Genomic DNA, 18063 nt, shown 5'->3' on the forward strand with positions numbered 1-18063 from the left:
TGTGGCAGCTTAGATCTGCCGTGAACTTGGGTTTAAGCTGCCTCCACTGATTAAAGTGAACTTGCTACTCTGATGAAGAATGCTTTCTGGGGGCGGCAGGGGTTCCTTCCAAAAAAGTGTGTTTGCTTCTTCAGTCTGAGGAATTTGGGGAGTGTTGGGATAACAATGCAAGTCAGGAGAAATTCCTTCTTTGCAAATTAACTGCTTCAGTGCTCTCTCAGTGCAGTGCAGGCAGATGAACCGTCTCTCTGAAATGCAGTTGTTGCAAAAGTGGTGCCTGATTCCTGAGAGAACAGCATAACAGGTCCTGAAGAGTCTGTTCAGCACATGGTTTGTGCTTTAGCAGAGGATATAGGTACCCTGAGAGGATACAAGAAGTACAAATCAAAAGATTGCATGGGTACTAAATGAGGTGCAAAGGAGAGGGAATCTTGCATGCTCTTGGAAATGATGGCAACTGTGGTCAAGAGACAAAGCATATTAGGAAAAGTCTGTCTTTTAGGGGAAAAGAAATCCAACAAAATGAATTCTGAATTAATTTTTTTCAGAAATGGTTTCAGTCCATCGGGTATTTATTAGGCAATAGGTTAGGCCAGGACGAGAAAAAGACAGGTACCTCCATTTGACATGGACACTGACTTTTAACCTGCAAAAATGTTATCACTGAAGTTTGGATCATTCATTCTTTAAAAACTTTTAAATGTTCTAAGTGCCTCCACTGGAGCTAAAGCTGTGCTCAGGCAGAAGAGGATGTGTCCTGCAGCAGGCACTGTGGCACTGGGCAGCCCCTGCCATCGCAGCCATCGCAGCCATCCAGCCCCAGGCACTGGCCCCTTGTGATCATGGGAACATTCTGAGCTCTTCTGCACATGGCTGAGGAACACTTCTACTTTCATGAGAAATCAGAAGGTGATGTGGTGTGAATGTGTCCCAGTATAATTGGAGAGCTTATTGACCATCTCACTTTGTTCAGCCATAATGTCTTTGTCTCCTTAAAGAAGTAGAAACCTTCTGTGCAGCAGCTATAAATGGTGACTCTGTAAGGGCACCAGCCCAGATCAAATGGGCTTGAATTCCTGGGTCATGGGTCAGGAAATAAATGGGAGATGCTTCTTCCTTCTAACCACCTTTGGATAGATGTAATTTTTTTGTGCAGGTATTTCTTAAGTCAGATTTGTTTTAGAGACGGCGCCTCTAGAGCAAGGGCAGCTAAAAGGTTAAGATAGTAAAGAGATTAGAGGCCTGTTCCACCTTCAGCCAAATCCCTTTTGGTAAATATAGCTGAAGGGAGCCAGGCAGCACTTGGTGAGGCTCCCCCCCTTCCCTTCCGCTCCACGTTTCTTCTCCCTGCTGGATCACAGCTCCATGTTAATCAGACCTTTTGACTTCCCTGTCATCTGATCAGAAGGCTGTGAGTGCTGCAGTCCAGAGCCTGCTTGTGCCTGGTGCCAGGTGAGAGCAGAATCTGTGCTGGGTGCATTGGGGTGTGATGGATTTCCCGGCAGTAGTGTCCAGGTAGACTCTGTGTGTGTATGTGGAGATAAATGTGTGGGTGCATAAACCAAAAGAGGCATCTTTTTGAAGACATTGAGTGTTCTGCAGTCTTCACAGTTGTTACACTTTATTGTTGCAGTAGTGGCTGAATGTGCACAACTGCCTGTTTGTTTTCTCCTGAACAAGAGAAGGGTCAGAGTAGCTAACAGAGATAATGTTCCAAATCTGTGCTGGGATAGGTCTGTGTGTGCACAGGTCTGTGGCTATCTGAGAAGTTTTGACTCCAAACAAACACTCACCATATCCCTCCCACTTCAAGTATCTGTAAAAGTCACTGGCATGTTTGGATTGAGTAAAATGACAAAAGTGAAATGGCTAGGGGAGTTGTTGGAACGCTTTTTTAAATATCTTAGTGATACTGCTCATGGAGATTCCAGACAGTGACATGTGGGAGGTTTTGTTTGCTTGGACCTGACATTGATACAAACAGAGACTCCAAGTTTGGGGAAAGGCTCTCAGATAACATTTCTTCACAGAAATAAGAAACTTCTCTGGGTCCTTACAACACAAAAATACAACTGTGCCTCCAGAAATTTTGTAATAGGAAAGTAGCTATATTAAAAAACAAAATAAAAACAAACCCCAGAACCACAGAGGAAAAAGGAGACTGCAGCAGCTAATTTAGTACAGTGGCTAATGAGGACAGAGAGAGTTTTGATTGTGTACTGCCGTGTCTGAACCTGTACATTCAGCATAATGCAGGGAATTTCTTTCCATCCAGTTTGACTTCAGGGAAACAGACCATGGTCACTAAAACCTGAGACTTTTCTTAGTGAATACAGCAGAGTGGAAATGTCTGTGCTCACAGATCACTGGATCAGGGGACAGGGAGAAGGAAAACTGCCTGATGGACCCTGATTATTCCCTCACTAGTGAATGTGCAGCAGGGCCTGGGTTCGCTCTGCATTCCGAACTCCCCTTGTTCCTATGGTTTAGGGATTGCACAATGGTGGAAATGCAGCTTTTTGGCTTAGCCTATGAAAAGAACATTTTGGCCTCACTCAGGGACTTTGGCAGCTCACCTGGACCGCAGCAGGGCAGGAGATTGTGTCCTGGCTTTGCCCTGCTGAGGCTGTGGGCACTGCTGGGCACTGCAGGAGGCAGGGAGCAGGGATATGCTGGAGCACACATTCCTGGTGTCAGCACGGACAGGGGCCAGCTGGGAGGGTCAGAGCCGGGCTGGATTAGACCTGGGCAGGGCAGGGCTCTGCTCCCCCGCTCCAATCCCTTCTCGTGGGACTGGCACCAGAGAGCGCCTGCACACACGGCCCTGCCAGCCCAGCCTTTTTTGTCATCCCTCCCCCCCCTTCACCCCCATTTTTTTCCCTTTACTGTCACCAATGTCCACAAGGAGTCGGCCATGAAATCTGTGCTGATTGGCGTGATCCTGAGGGGAATTGTGCTGCTGGCAGGTAATGAGATGTGTACAGTGCTTGCAGTGTGTCCTGCCGGTGTGTGTGTGCCTGCCCAGGGCTGGGTGTGTGGGGAGTGCTGGCTGGAGGCATCCGGAGGAACCAGAATTGATTAGATGGGAAGAATGTTTTTATTTTGAAGAGACCTAAAGTTTTGTTTTGGAAACTTTAAGGAGAGGAATTTCCTTGTTGCACGGGTCTGGCTGGCAGCTCCACAGTCACCGTGTGCAGTTGTGCCTTGCGGGCAGCGTCAGAGCCTCCGAGGCACGGGGTCTGTGCCCCTCACCTCCAGGTGAGCTCTGCAGACACACAGGTGCCTCCCGGCTGCTTCTGGGAAACGTTAGTTTTGCTTTTTCCGGGTGTTTTGCAGTTTTCATTTTTCTGTATAGATCGGAAGCTGCCTTGTGGAGAGGTAGGTTTAGTGGCTGTAGCTCAGGACCAGCCCTTCGGTGCTCGGTGCCTTCCCCAGCCCCTCCGCTCCCTCGCCCCGAGCGGCAGCGCGGTGGGAGAGCGGCAGAGCAGGGGTTGCCATGGAAATGGCGGTAATTGTGCAAATGGAATTGTCTCGGGGTCCGTTTGTGGCGGCTAATGCTCTGCCTACCCCCTCTCCCTCCCCTCCTTTTTCCTTTTGATAATCATAATACAATCCCTAATTAGGATGCAGCAGGGAAAGGTCGCTAGGAATTCAGCTGCCTTAAGGAGAGGGCAAGGCAGTGCTGGCCGGGCAGCCCTGCTGAACTCCCGTGTTTCAAGGAACAGACCTTGTCCTTCAAGGTTTTTTGATATCTGACAGCTAAATTAGAATATTTCACTTCATTTGTGCTTATTCTTTTAACATTTTATGTATCTGTTGAAGTATATGATTCTTAGACTGTATACAATGACTCTTTGCTTATTAATAGCAGCCAGTAAATCATTCCCTCCATTCAGGCAGTGCTGAGCTGTGTGGATTTAATCACACTCGCATCTACAGAACAGGACTGTTCCCACACAGCTGTAACACCCTGAACGTGGGGAAGGATTTGGATTTGAATATTTGAATATACTGGAGGCTGTGAAAACTCAGCCACTCCTGAGTGTTTGTGACCCAGTCCCTGTGGGTTGGTGGCTTGGGGCTGTTACCTCAGACACTGCTGGATTAAGGGAATGTTTGAAATCCTTGACTCCAGATAGCAGCCTTTTAGATACCACTTGTCTGATTTTCAGATAACAAGTTCCACTGCTTTGCTATTGTTAGTCTTTAACTAGATAAGGAACTCATTAAACCTTTGAAAGTCTCCTAATGGTGTAATGAATCAGATTGGTTGCTTTTACTATTGATGGCTCAAATAAAAGTAAACATTTCAGCTATGAAATTTAGAGCAAACAGAGGAGAGTACTACTTGTTTACAAGGAGAATAACTTGGTTTTGTTACTTGTTTTTGTTGAACAGAGTCACGTCCTCCAATTTATTTTTTTTTAATAAACCTGAAAAGGGATGCCTATACTGCTCTTAGAAAAAACAATTAGTGTTGAACAACTTCTTAATATCTACTTCCCAGTGGGTCTGCAAAGACACAACTGTCCATGTCTTGGACAAGATTGGAATAAGAGATATCCAGGAAATGATCTGTACTTTTGGAAACTGCAGTGATGTAGCTCCAGATAACTGCTTAGTAAGTCTTCCAGGAAAAAAAATTGTCATTAGCCAGATTTTTAGAACTCTTGTGCAATCTACTTTTCACCCATTGCAAACAAATAATCTAAGAAATCAAAGCAGCTGCATCCCTTGGGAAAGCGTGGTGTTTAATCAGCCCCACCCTGGGGACCCCCATCCCACCCCGTGTGAGGCACTGGGGGCTGGGGGCAGGAGCAGCCCAGGCAGGAGCTGCTGCAGCTGAGAGAGCTGGGACCTGCTCAGGCTGGGAATGTGGAATGGGAGAAAGGGCCTCTCCTGCCTCCCAGCCTTCTCAGAAATGCAAAAATTCACGGCATCTCTCCTTTTGTTATCCAAAGCAATGTTAGCTTCCCCTCATTGTCTTGGTAAATATCAGCAACTCTGATCTGGAACAGCAGCATCTCTAGGATTTGGGACTGTACCAAACCTCTTTCCTTATTCAACACCTCCCCCCTTAAATCTGACTGCACACTTGTCTCCTGCAGCTTGGAGAGCCCTCCAAGAAAACCCACCCTGTCCTCTCCCAAACTGGGATTCCCCAGGCACAGTGATGTCCCTTATACTCTGTTTATTCCAACACATTTCCTTCATAGCTTTGTGCTGCAATCTCAATTCTGTCCCTGCTGTTCCTCTGCTGAGCAAGCCCTACAGTAAGAGGAAGAGGCCTGTGCTGAAGATGCTGTTGCTTACAGAACAGCTCTGGCACATCTGGAAAGTGCAGAGCTAGAACCTTGCATTTCTCTTTCAGTGCTTCCCAGAGCTCTGTCCCTACACTGGCACAATCAGTTTGGAGCTGGAAGCTGCTGCTCATCTCTCTGCAGAGCTCAGGGGATAAACCATCACTGCAAATATTCAAGAACCTGTATCTTTGCTAAGTTTTTATTTTTAATTACACATCAAGTCCAGCTCCAGTGCTCCTAGTGCCCCATCTCCCCTCATCTCTCTGCCCAGGCAGCTCTCTAATCTCTTTGACATGCACATTCTGTCTAGTGGCTTTTCTTTACAAATGTCCTTTGTGTTTTGATTCCCCTCCTTTGTGTGTGAATTCCTTCTTTTTCCTCCTGCTGCCCTCGTTGTGCTTGCTGGCTGGATCGGGTGTAATGCTATTAGATTGGGATAATCCATGCTTGGTTTATCTGTGGGACTGTCTCTGAAGATTAGTGAAAACCAATGTTATAGGCTAGATAAAGTGAACTGGTTCAGGGCTCCTCTGTCAGTCTGGGATGCTCAGGAAAATGACAGCAGATTTTCATTAGCCAGATCTGGTAATTCACTTGAGCCCCATAGGGATCCATGTGCTGCCAGAGACAGAGCGGCGGTGCAGGACCTCACCCAGTTCATTTCTGCAGGACTGGGCAGAACTGAGATCAGCTTAGTGCCAGCATGGCAGAGTGCCTGTGGAGCATGTTGTGTTTGCTGTTTGGTAATGAATTGGGTTTTGTGAGTTTTACAACTGGTGGGTCGTCTTGGAATTGGATTTTTTTAACTGAGGCTTTCCAGTAACTTCCTGTTTTACTGCTGTCTGCAACACTGGTGCCTGGATCATGCTCCAGTCAGATCTATAGACATACCTGGCCTTTCAACATACCAAATCTACTAAGAAAAATGCATAAATTCCTTGTCTGGCTGTTTTGGTCCTTCCATACCTTCTGCATGTTGAGCTTGGGCCAGGACAGCAGTTGGTGGGGGATTTGGGCTGACAGACCAAAGTTCTATAAATAAATAGCACCTGGGAGGACACAGAAGTTTGGTTTTCTTGCTCTTGCATCATGGGCAGGACCCTGTGAGTGAGTGTGGGGCTCCTTGCTGGCAGCTGCTCCCTGGAGAGAACTGGGGAGGGCTGTGCCTGGCAGGCTCTGGGAGGGTGTCCCAGTCCCAGGTGAGATCCCATCTCTAAATCTCTTCCGCAGGTGTGGAATGTGCTGTTAACATCAATGAGTGTGAGGAGGGTCCCTGCAAGAATGGAGCTGTCTGTGAGGATGGCATTGCTGACTATTCCTGCCACTGTGCCCCTGGCCAGGATGGCATGATGTGGGGAGGGAAGAACTGCTCTGTCCAGCTCACTGGGTGCCAGACTCACGACTGCCAGAACGAGGCCTTGTGCATCCCGACCTACCAAGCTGAGAGCCACGGCCACCTGTGCCAGTGCCAGCCTGGTTTCTATGATGCCACGTGCGCCACACCAACAACGTTTTCCTTTGCTTCCAGAGGGTATCTCCTCATTGAGCTGCCCGAGAACACTGAGAGCAGGAGGAGCACGGGAGGGGCCAGCGTGTCCCTCCGCTTCCGAACCACTTTGCCCAGCGCTGTCCTTTTTTACCGAGGCCGTGAGGCCGAGTACTTGTTCCTGGAGCTCTTGGATGGCATCCTGCATGCAGAGCTGAAGAGGGAGGATACTGGCTACCCGCTGCTCCTGAAGGGGCTCAGAGTGGACGATGGCCAGTGGCACAAGGTGGAAGTTGTTGTGCACAGCACGGTGCAGCTGAAGCTCTGGCACGGCTCTTGTGAGGCCGGGGTCTGCCTGCAGAGCTCTCCTGTCCCACCCAGTGCTGCTGTGATCCCACAAGCCTTCCTGAATGTGTACATTGGAGGTGCTGAGGATCCAATGGCCAACAACACGCAGAGCCAGCAAGGCTTTGTGGGCTGCCTGGAGGACCTGCAGGTGGACGCTGAGGCCGTGCTGCCGGCGGATCTGGCGCTGGGGCAGTCGTCCCCGGCGAGGCCGGGCTGCGAGCGCACCGAGTGGTGCCTGTCCCAGCCCTGCTCCCACCGAGGGCTCTGTGTGGACCTTTGGGCCACCTTCAGGTGTGACTGTGCCAGGCCCTATGGGGGCCCAGCTTGCTCATATGGTAAGTGCCATGGGATTGACACCTGCCAGCTCCACAGGTACTGGATGGATGTTAGCTCTGGGAACAGGACTTTCTGTTCGACCAGGGGGAAAAATAAAGCAAAAGCCTCTGTGGATTTTCTTTCCTGTTTGCTCCTGCACGAATGACTGTCAGTTTTGTGGTGCAGGTTATTCCTGGTAGAGCCAGAGGCTCTGACATCACCTTTTAACAGGGAAGTTGTTTTATTGTGAAAAGTTGATCTTGAGCTTCTGAGTTGAGGATGAATAGGAATATATTGCTTTGTTGAAGGAAGCTCTTTGACCATTTTGAGTTAAAATCATATCTATTTACATTTTTTGCTGCTGTAAGGCTTGTATTAGTATCTGGCTTTCTTTCAACTCTTCTGAGCCCTAAATATGACATGTACTGCTGTTACCAAATTTACAAATTTTAAAAGCAACTCTGTATCTCGAAAGTCCTTGAGTAAATCTGCTGGATTGGCAAGGGCTCTGCTAGACCTGTATTTCACTCTCATGCTACTTGGATACTTGAATTTGTGTCCTCCAGAGGAAGCAAGGACACATTCACCTACTTCTTAGTGTCACACACCTGTGGGGAGGAGCATCATTACCCTGGCACACGTGGAAAACATTGAGAAGAGACCGTTGCTCCATTCCTAAGGAGCTGCATCCCCGTGCCAGCTGCATTCCCTTTATCTCTGAGCTGAAGTTTGTTTCTTTTCTCTTCCAGAGCGCCCAGCAGCAACATTTGGCCTAGAGAATTCCACCAGCTTTGCCTCTTTCACCCTTTCTGACAGCCTTGGGGCAGACTTCAACCTCTCGTTTTTCCTGCGGAGCCGGAAGCCCGATGGTTTGTTACTGCAGGCCTGCAATGGGACAGGCCCCTGCCTCACCCTGTACCTGAGGGATGGCCAGCTGAGCATAGAGACGTCCCCTGCAGACACTGTGACCTTTCCAGGGAATGTGGTTGATGGGAGAAGACATTTGATAGCCCTGTCCTTCCAGGGAGGCTCTGTTGGTGCTCTGCAGTCAGACACGCTGGTGCAGCTGGGGCAGCTGCCAGCACAAGCCCTGGGGGCTGGCTCTGAGGTGTTCATTGGGGGGCACCCAAACCCCCACAGTGCTGAGCTGTGGGGGGGCTATTTCAAGGGCTGTTTGCAGGACATCCAACTTAACAGCCACCAGGTAGAGTTTTTCCAGGTAGAGAACGACAGTGTGCCACAGGACCTCAATAGGACTCAAACTGGAAACCTTGTGCATGGCTGCATCTCTGATGACACCTGCCAGGTGTGTGCTGTGTGGTGTTTGTCTCTGTGTGTGCAGGGGTTCACTGTAGTTGTGTTATTCCACAGAAGTCCGACTGTTGCTGATACCAGAAAGAGGAGGTTTCTGATGTATTGAAGAACATACGGTTCTCTGTGCTCCCACCTCACTCAATATGCTACATATGATTTAAACACTGAGTTTTCTCAAGCTCCCCTGTAGTTTTTGTGGTTTTAGAACTTGGGCAATGGCTTTTGTGCTGCCATCTCCACTTTGCTGAGCCCACATAGGTTCCAGACTCCCCTCCCTAACCTGTAATCTTGCCAGCCCCTCCCTTCATCCCATTCCAGTTGCACAACAGCCTCTTCCCCAGGAATCTGCCATTTCAACAGCAGAGGCTGAAGGAGCTGTCTCCATGTGCCCTTGGATCAGAGCCTGGCTCTCCTCTGTGCCACAGCTGCTGATGGGGAGGCCATACCCCCTAGGCTTGCCCTTCTTGCTTATGGTGCTCTCAAGTGTTGTCACAGCTCTGGTGTTAGGGTGTCCTTCTGGTGACAGAACTTCGGGAGCTTCTTGGGAGCATCACAGTTTGTTTCATCCATTCCTCACCTGTGCTTTTGTGCCTTGTTCTTTTCCAAATTGCTGGAGTTCCTGTTGGTCAGTGCTATGCACAGGGGGGAGCAGGGGCTCAGGAGTTTCTTGTGCAGAGACCCTTGTGCTTCCCTCAGTGCTCTTGAGTCATTGTTTCATTTCCCTCCTCTCTTGATTCAAATGCTGCTTGTGCTCATCTTCACAATTCTACCAAAGTCTCTTAGACTTCAAGATTAATTACTCTGCCCCTAAATTCCCCTGTTTTGTTTTTCAGTCTGAGCCATGTCAGAATGGTGGCAGATGCATTGTCACTTGGAATGATTTCCATTGCAGCTGTCCAGCAAATTTCACTGGGAAATTTTGTGAAGAGAAAGTCTGGTGTGAAAGTGACCCATGTCCTGAAGGCACCACCTGCACAGATGTTGTGGCAGGATATGTGTGTAAGTTCTGTTCTCCTGCTTGTGTAAAATCCCCCCCATTCCCTGTCTCTCTAAGCAATGTTCCCAGTTTGTGCTGTTGAAAACACTACAAACACATGCTGCAAGGAGGACACGGAGTGGTGCCCAGGTACATGCTGCTGCAGCCAGCCTGGGCTCTGTGGGCTTGTCCTGGGTGTGGCAGAGCACAGCTGAGGAGTAAAAATTGCTGCCTAAGAGCTGGATGTTACTACAGGAGGTGCAGTTGTAAACAGGAAGAGCTTTAAGGCTGCCAGCAGCTCGCCTGTAATCCCGCTCACACTAAGCTTAGGGGTTCTTAGGGAGAGAACCTGCCAGGGGTGTGCCATTGGTCTGGCTCAAACAGGACACCAGCTGTCTTTGAAATCCTCGTGCTCTCTCCCTTTATTTATAGGTCTGGCTAATGCAACATTCAATAGTTATGCTGCCATCGAATTTACCACCAACGCATTAGTGACCAGAACTCTGAGCAGCTTCCACTTGGACTTCAGAACCAGAGATGAAGATGCTGTTTTGCTTCGGGCTGTGGAAGAGGTGGATTCCCTCCAGGTAGCCATTAGGAATTCCTCCCTGCTCGTTGACATCAGGAGTGGGAACAGCATCGAGGGTGTGAGCTTCGTGAGCCCGCAGCCCGTCGCGGACGGGGCCTGGCACAGCGTCTCCGTGTCCATGGAGGAGCCGGCCGCGCTCTCTTCGCGGTGGCTGCTCCGCTGGGACGGCTCGGTCAACGTGACCCTGCAGGGAAGCGCCGGCAACCTGGACTTCCTCAAGAACAACGCCTCGGTCGTTCTGGCCGAGAATTTCACCGGCTGCCTGGGCCGGGTGCACATTGGGGGGCTCTTCCTGCCCTTCCCGCCCCAGCAGCCGTACCCGCAGGCCGAGCAGTTCCTGCGGGCCGGCCCGGGCAGCGTCCGGCTGGGCTGCTCCGGGGCCGACGTGTGCGCCTCCAGCCCCTGCCTCAACGGCGGCACCTGCCAGGACCTGTTCGACGCCTTCCGCTGCAGCTGCAGCGCGGGCTGGGCCGGGCCGCGCTGCGAGGCCAACGTCGACGACTGCCAGCCCAGCCCCTGCGTGCACGGCGACTGCGTGGATGCCGTGGCAGATTTCCAGTGCGAGTGCTTCCGCGGCTTCATCGGGAAGAGGTGCGACATCAACGTGGACGACTGCGTGCGGCACCAGTGCCTGAACGGAGCCACCTGCGTGGACGGCATTTACGGCTACTCCTGCAGGTGCCCCCCGCAGTACTCCGGACCTCGCTGCGAGTAAGTGCTGGGGCTGCTTTGATACAGGGGCAGGGGAGCCTCTGCATAAACTGGACTTTTACTTTGGGACACTCTGGGGAAATTTTTCATTGCAAGCATCTCGTAGGTAAAGAACCTAAATTCTGCTGTGACTTGGAAGGTGCTGTCCAGGTCCAGTCCCTCACGGACAGGGGTTCAGCCTTGTACAGGATAAGGATCCTTCCTTTTGATGTGGTTTTTCCCCGTGCTACCTTTCAGAGCTGTTTGAAGGGCACATACTCTGGCCTGTTGTCATTTCCCTAGCACTCCCCAAGATGTCCATCTTCTCTGTGACTTGATTCCCCTCTGCCATATTCCTGATTTAAAACAAAACATCTTGTGCCAGTTCAAATGGAACACAAAGTTAAATACTGACACAGCTGCATTTCAGTTATCTGATCTATCCAGGATGATTTTCCTGTTGTTCCTGCTGCATGCTGGGACAGTTACCTGGTACTGGCATTATCCTTCCTGGGGCCTGGCTGTACTTTTCCAGCCATGTCCTGTCCCTGCCTATATTTTCATTAGCAAGAACAGGCCTGTCTGAGTACTGATAGAGCTCCTGTCTGTTCCCAGGGCATGATCCAAGGAATACTCTGATGTTACAGATGATTTCTGAGACTATTCCCTTTTTCACTTCCTAGAAATACCAAGCACGGTGTTTATGACCCTTGCCAGCCCCATTCCCCCTGAGCCCCAGAACACTGTGCCCTTCCCCAGAACCTGAGTGCTTTAAGGCTGTCCCTTGCTCTCCCCAGGTGGCCGTTCCCCCCTCAGCAGTGTGGCAAGAACTTCACCTGCTTGAACGGTGGCAGGTGCATCACCGAGAGCTGGGGAGCCAACTGCTCCTGCAGGCCTGGCTTCACTGGAAGGAAGTAAGTGCTGCTTCACCCGCCTCCATGTCCTTGTGCCAGTCAAACAGCTGCTCCTAATGGGAACACGAGCTGTTGCTTGGAGCAGAGGGAGGCTTCAGATCATCCAGCTGCCAACACCAGTTTTTGCAGTGAGAACTGCTTCCAAGATTTTTCAAGCACACTAGGCTGTGCTGGAGACCTGTGCTGGCCTCAGTGCCATAGAAACCACAACAGGAGGGTTGGTGTGAACAGGGGAGAATTTCAAATTGTTTGACTCCAGAGAAAGCACCTGGAGAAGCTGCAATGGCCGTTTTCAAACAAAAGAGGCTTTTTTAGAGTGGATGATCTTGTGTTCTATGGCACAAAAACATATATGACAATTCTAACACACTTTGTTTCCAGCTGTCAAATCAACATAAACGAGTGTGACCCGAACCCGTGCCAGAACGGGGGCACGTGCCAGGACTCGGAGAACAGATACGAGTGCGTGTGCAGCGCCAGCTTCACCGGCGAGCGCTGCGACATCAACGTAAGCACTGCCCGTCCCTGCGCCCTGCTGGGCCCTGCCTGCTCTGCCCTGCCTAGAGCACAGCTGGGCAATCCTCAGTGGGTGCTTTTCTCTGCAGTGCTGCTGCTTATTGGTCTCCAACACATAAATAACTGCAGTAAATGCTCCTCAGTATCTGCATGTGCTGCCATATGGCTTTTGGGGCTGTCTCTGCACATCTCCATAGATTGCACAACTCTTTGGACAGAAATCCAACTCCTGCAGTTGACCCAGGTTCCTGGAGAGTGGAATTTCATTTGGTGTTTTATCTTGGATAAGAGTTACTAAACACCTTCCCTCTCCAAAGATCATCTGAGTAGAAATGGATGTTTGGAGAAGGGAGGTTGGATAAAGTCGGGCCAAGAGTGGTTCAGTTCTGTGTGAAAAGCTGAGTCCTGTCCCTGAGCTGCCCATCCTGTGTGCATAATCCAAGTGTTTGGGGTGGGGCTTCCTGGGGGGAGGTGGGATCCCTACCCCTGCTTTCTCTGTGAAGCTGTTGCATGGACAGGCAGCTTTTTGGGTAACCTGGGAATGTACTAACCCATCCTGCATGGAAAGGGCTCTGTGCCAGGCAGGGTTTGCTGCTGTTGCTGTTACCCAGGGCTCTAATGCACGTGCCAAGGTCACCCTGACATTTCCAGTTTGCATGCACAAACTCCTTCAGGCATCTCTATCTGCTCTGTCCCAGGACATTTCTGTGGATTCCTTGTATTCATTTTCATCACCCTCCCCTTGTTTTTCTTCACTCTTTCCTTTCCCTCCCTCCCGCCCTGGTGGGGCAGGGAGGGGCTGGGATGGTGCTCGTGTCCACCAGGGACAGCTGGAGCTCAGCTGAGCTCCCTTTGCTCTCTGCTCCCACAGCAGCAGCTCCGGGGCCCTGCTGGCCCCTGGTGGTGCAGGACTAAACCCGCATGCTCTGGAACTAACCCTGCCCAGCACCCGGCTTTGGACAGGCTCGGGGAATCCACCTGGACTCCAGGCACTTGAAAAGGGCAGAAGGGCTTCCAGATCCCCTGGGAATGTTCCTTCTTTGCTCTGTGACATGAGCACAGACTGAATGGCATCAAAAAACTGTAAATAGTCCAGCTTGAATTATTTTGGTTTTAGCTGTAAGGTGGCCGATACTATTGCTAGCAATAAGAAATATCTTATTTTTAAGCTTACTGTAATTTTAAAACTTTGTTTCATGACAAAAATTCCACAGTTGTTTTAGTATGTTGTTGTCTTCCATGCCATCCTTGATTCCACCAGAATTAGGGAATTCTCATTTCCCTTCTCAGTACTTGGGCTTCTTATCATCTTCATCTCCCATCCATGTCCTGACCTCTTCAACATCTTCCCCTTCCTGCTGCAAGTTCTGCAATTCTGTTTCACAGTTTAACAGCTTAATCAATTCTCTGCTTTGCCATTACAGGCATTAAGGCATCATTGAACTTTTTTTTAGTATCATTCCCCTGCTTGGAGAAATTTTTTGGGGTTACTGAAAATTCACATTACTCTGCATTAACTTTAAAGTTTTTGGGTTGTTTTGTTTTTTTTGTTTGTTTGTTTGTTTGTTGATTTGGTTTTTTGGGGTTTTTTGATGTGTGTTTTTTTGTTTTTGTTTTGCAACACTGGTCACAACTTTGCCAGTGCAACCTGTGTGTTTTAGTCTGATATTGATAAGAAGGCACCTTTAAAGACTCCCACTGTAGATGCTGAGTAAACTGGCATTTACATCTTAAGGGGCTGTCTTGCTGTGAAAAAGTGCTGTTTTTTGCTTTTCTACAAACCTTTTTCTCTCTAATCCGACCACTTTGGTCAGTTCTTGCAGTTATTGTAACCGCTGGGGTTTCATTGTTTCTCCATTAATTTCTTTTACAGAAAGGGACTCCAGGTGCTCTCTTCCCCTCCCCACTAATTGAAGTAGCTGTCCCTGTAGCCTGTGGCTCTGTGCTGCTCCTCAGTATTGCTCTCATATTCATGGTTCTCACGGCAAGGAAGAGGCGCCAGTCCGAGGGGACCTACAGCCCGAGCCAGCAGGAGGTGGCAGGAGCTCGGCTGGAGATGGACAGTGTGCTAAAGGTGCCGCCCGAAGAGCGCCTGATCTAGGCCCTGCCGTGCCAGGGCCCGCACCTGCAAGGGCTGCCTGCACCTGGAGCTCTTCCAGCCCTGGCAGCAGCAGAGCCACCCCCTCCCGCTCCCCTAAGGCCGCTCCCCAAGAACGGACATCGCGCGCAGGCAGCGCCAGCACAGCCGGGCTGGCACGGGAGCCTCTGCCCTCCCTCTGCCCTGCCCGGGCTGCCCAGCGCTCTCTCAGCAGGAGCTGAAGTGGCTCTGGCTCCTGTCCCCCCCAGGCAGGAGAGGCACATTAAATCTGCTGTCCAAGGCAGGGTGACCCGAGGCACCTGTGCAGGTTCAGCTCCCTGAGTCCCACTCAGGAGCTGGCAAGGTCGTGGCTGGTTTGTGTATTCTGCTCTGGTTTGTCAACAGCTGAAAAACATTCAAACTCTCTCAGCTCAGGTGTGTGAGGTTTTCAGAGTCTTCAACAGCAACAGCAGCTGTGACCTCCCTGTGACAGCCCTGTGTTACAGGGAATTGTCAGGAATGATCAAAATCCTTGTATAAATCAGTGCTGAATGCCCTGCTGCTGTTAGCCATTCCCATGGGTACCGTGCAGGTTTGGGCCAGTGCTGGAGCTGCCAGGTGCTGGACTTTGGGTGTGCATGGAGGGCAGAGGGGGCAGGAAAGGGCACCAGCCTCCTGTGCATGCCCTGGGCTCCGCGGGCCAGGGGAAGGGGGAGCTCCTGCCCTGCAGCGCTGTCAGCACAGCGCAGCTGAGGGAGGCACTGGGGCTGAGGGGGTGAAGTGCAGCTGCGTCCTGGTGGAAGCTCTGAGTAACTCCCTGTTCTACCACAGCAGCGAGTGTGGGCGCACCTCAGCCACTCCTCCGTGGTGGGAGCAGTCGGGGCTGCGGGGGCTGCCCTGCTCCTCGCACTGGCCGTAGCCACGGCGATTGCCATGAAGAGGAGGAGAGCGACTCAGGGAACCTACAGCCCGAGCCGGCAGGAGAAGGACGGGGCCCGAGTGGAAATGTGGAACGTGATCAAGATGCCCCCGACCGAGCGGCTGATCTGAGCTGGGGTCGCGCTGGGGGGGACAGCGCTGCACGGCCTCGGGCACTGCCCCTCGGGCTGCTCGCTGCAGCCCAGCCCACAGAGCATTCCCAGCAAACGCTCTGGCTGTGAAAGCGGCAGCGCCGGGGAGCAAAAACGCCACTGCTGAGGGCCGGGGAGGGAGCAGTGGCTGTGGCACAGCGGGGACACGGAACCAGACAGAAGATGGGGCTGTGGCACAGCCGGAGCCTGCTGGGCCCCTGCTCCTGCAGGCAGCAGAAAAACCTCCCTCAGGCAGGACCACTGAACGGGAATTAAACCACTGCATTCAGAAATAATGTGAATAATAAGGTTTTTTCAAAAAGACACATGCCTGTGACTCCTCTGCAAGGCTAAGCCAGGTGAGTGAGTGCTGGGAAATCCTTCCTAGAGCTGCTGGAGCTTTCCCTGAGACCAGACCAAACCACAGGAATATGTGAAGTGCCTTTCTGATCCTGAGGTGCCAGTTCCAGTTGAACCTTTGTGAAAGGAGGGCGTTTCCATGTTTGATCCAGCTCCACCACTCCCGAGCAGCTTGGACCATGGAACTGACCCTTGAGAGAGCATCAGGTGGTACCTGCTGGGGTGAGGAGGGGAGAAGGAAAGAGTTCTAGAGGTGACCTCTCTGGACTGACAGGTTTGGGCTTGCTGGTACAGGAGAGTGGAGTTTAGTTAGCCAATCTTTTAACCCAAACAAGGACTGGTGTAGGTGACACAGCATCTGCTTTCCACTGCACTAACAGGGGTTTGATTTTGTGGCTTTGCTCCTCCTGTTACTGTTTTAGCTGTTGAATGTGCTGTTTCTTCTTTAGCATAATGTGGCAGAGGCTGTGGAAGGAAATGCAGCACAGCAGGCCAGGTAAGGCCTAAGGTCATTAATGTTTCAGGATAATCACAACAACTATCAGTAAGGAATATTTTAGAACAGTGTCTGCTTTTTAATGTCCAAAATACTATTAAAAATCAGGGTGGGAACCTGCCTGCTGTAGCTCATTGCCACAAGAAAATGCTGTTTATTCTGGTCTGCTTTTGGATTTTATTTTCTACTGTAGCTGTAAATGTTTCTGTAATTCCAAGCAAAGGGAGGGGCCTGGAACTACTGCTCACATGTGTTCGTTTAAGAACAGGTGTGTCTGTAAGAACAGGTCTCTGCTACAGGCAGCTGCTGACAAAAATGAACATTTTAGAAAACAGAAGAAACCAGGAGTGGGAGACAGACAATATTTTGCCAGTAAGATCACTTTCCCTCTAGGAGTGGAGAAGAGTCAAAGGTGAGATCCCAGCTGTGTCTGGCAGTGACAGGGAGGCCCTGTGGCAGGTGGGAGCCTGTGGCTGCTTCCCTGTGTTCATCAGCAGTGACTCTGCTGGCACTGGTCTGGCACTGGTTTGCTCTGGGCGTTCTCCAGCTGCTCCTTTGGGAGGTCCAGCACACTTTGGGAAGTGCCAGTGGCACTGCCCGCTCCCCTTGTGGCACTGGGCCTTTGGGGGCAGGTGAGGGGGGTTTTCCTGTGCCTTTGTGCACAGGAGGCTCCAGGGCAGCAGAGCCAGGACAGAGGGGAAGGAATTCCTCCCTGGGCTGAGGGAAGGGAGCAGGGTGGGCACAGCCCTGGGGCCCCTGTGCTGCCAGGCAAAGGCCTGCAGGAACCTCAGGGTGGGTCAGGGGTCTCTGCCACCTCTGCCCCACACCCCGGGGCAGGCCCTGCTTCTGCTTTTTTGCTGCACTCCAGGTGTGGTGTTTGTACAGGAATGAGGCAGCAGCTTGGGACCCCAAGCACCCAAAGCCACTATCAGCAAAGGTGTTCAAATACTCTGCCAGTGTCTTGAGCATTTCTGCAAAATAATTTATGGAAGGTGGTTTTGTTTTTTTCAATAATGAACTTAACTTTCTTTTGATATTTAATTTTTGAATATATTTTTTCACAAAACTGGACTTGCTGTAGTTAATGATTATGATCCTGATTTCTTTTTTAATTGTAAATTTTATAATTTGTAAATAATTAGAATGTCCTTCAAAAGAAATTTACAATAAAATTTGGTTAAAACCAGACCTGGTTGTTGACTTGTGACTTGTTTTTCCCCAAAGAACACCTTTCTGTCTGGATGCCGATCATGGTCTGTGCCACACCCCCTGCACAGCTGCAAACGCTGATGGCTCTTCACGGTTAAAGGATTCATTTGGTGACAATTTGTCACGGCCCACAGCCCCGAGCCCAGGCCAGGGTGCAGAGCTTGGTCCAGCAGCAGGACAGAGCTGCTGAGCACCAAGGGAGGGAGCTGGGAAACCTCTGCTCTCTGCTCACCTCCCTGAGCTGCATTTTACCATTAATCCCTGACTTGATGGGCAATAAAGAGACTGGAATGGGGGGAAAAGGGACTCTGAAGCCTCTACCCAGAGTGAACACAATACAGAAATGGTTTCACCTCTTGTGCAGCAGCAGATGCACCACAAACTTGGAAGAGGTTTGTCT

The 18063-nt window shown here is 50.7% G+C and overlaps 1 protein-coding gene across 5 annotated transcripts in view; it reads left to right on the forward strand.

The window, feature by feature from the left end:
* Positions 1–17642, forward strand: part of CRB2 (crumbs cell polarity complex component 2) — a 54708-nt gene extending 37066 nt beyond the window's left edge. For 3 of the 5 annotated variants that reach the window (XM_071454124.1, XM_071454125.1, XM_071454121.1), the window contains 7 exons: positions 6534–7472; positions 8202–8758; positions 9600–9765; positions 10175–11042; positions 11819–11935; positions 12317–12443; positions 14325–15502. In XM_071454124.1, the coding sequence (XP_071310225.1) occupies positions 6534–7472; positions 8202–8758; positions 9600–9765; positions 10175–11042; positions 11819–11935; positions 12317–12443; positions 14325–14552 (3002 nt within the window). In that variant the 3' untranslated portion in view covers positions 14553–15502. Of the gene's footprint in view, positions 1–6533; positions 7473–8201; positions 8759–9599; positions 9766–10174; positions 11043–11818; positions 11936–12316; positions 12444–14324 lie in introns of all 5 variants that reach the window. The other 2 variants (XM_071454122.1, XM_071454123.1) reach the window with 2 other exon arrangements.
* Positions 17643–18063: the final 421 nt, after the last annotated feature.

The sequence above is a fragment of the Agelaius tricolor genome, unplaced genomic scaffold (genome assembly GCF_023055355.1).
Source record: "Agelaius tricolor isolate 1412-34295 unplaced genomic scaffold, bAgeTri1.0.p SCAF_38, whole genome shotgun sequence".
Classification (NCBI taxonomy): Eukaryota; Metazoa; Chordata; class Aves; order Passeriformes; family Icteridae; genus Agelaius; species Agelaius tricolor.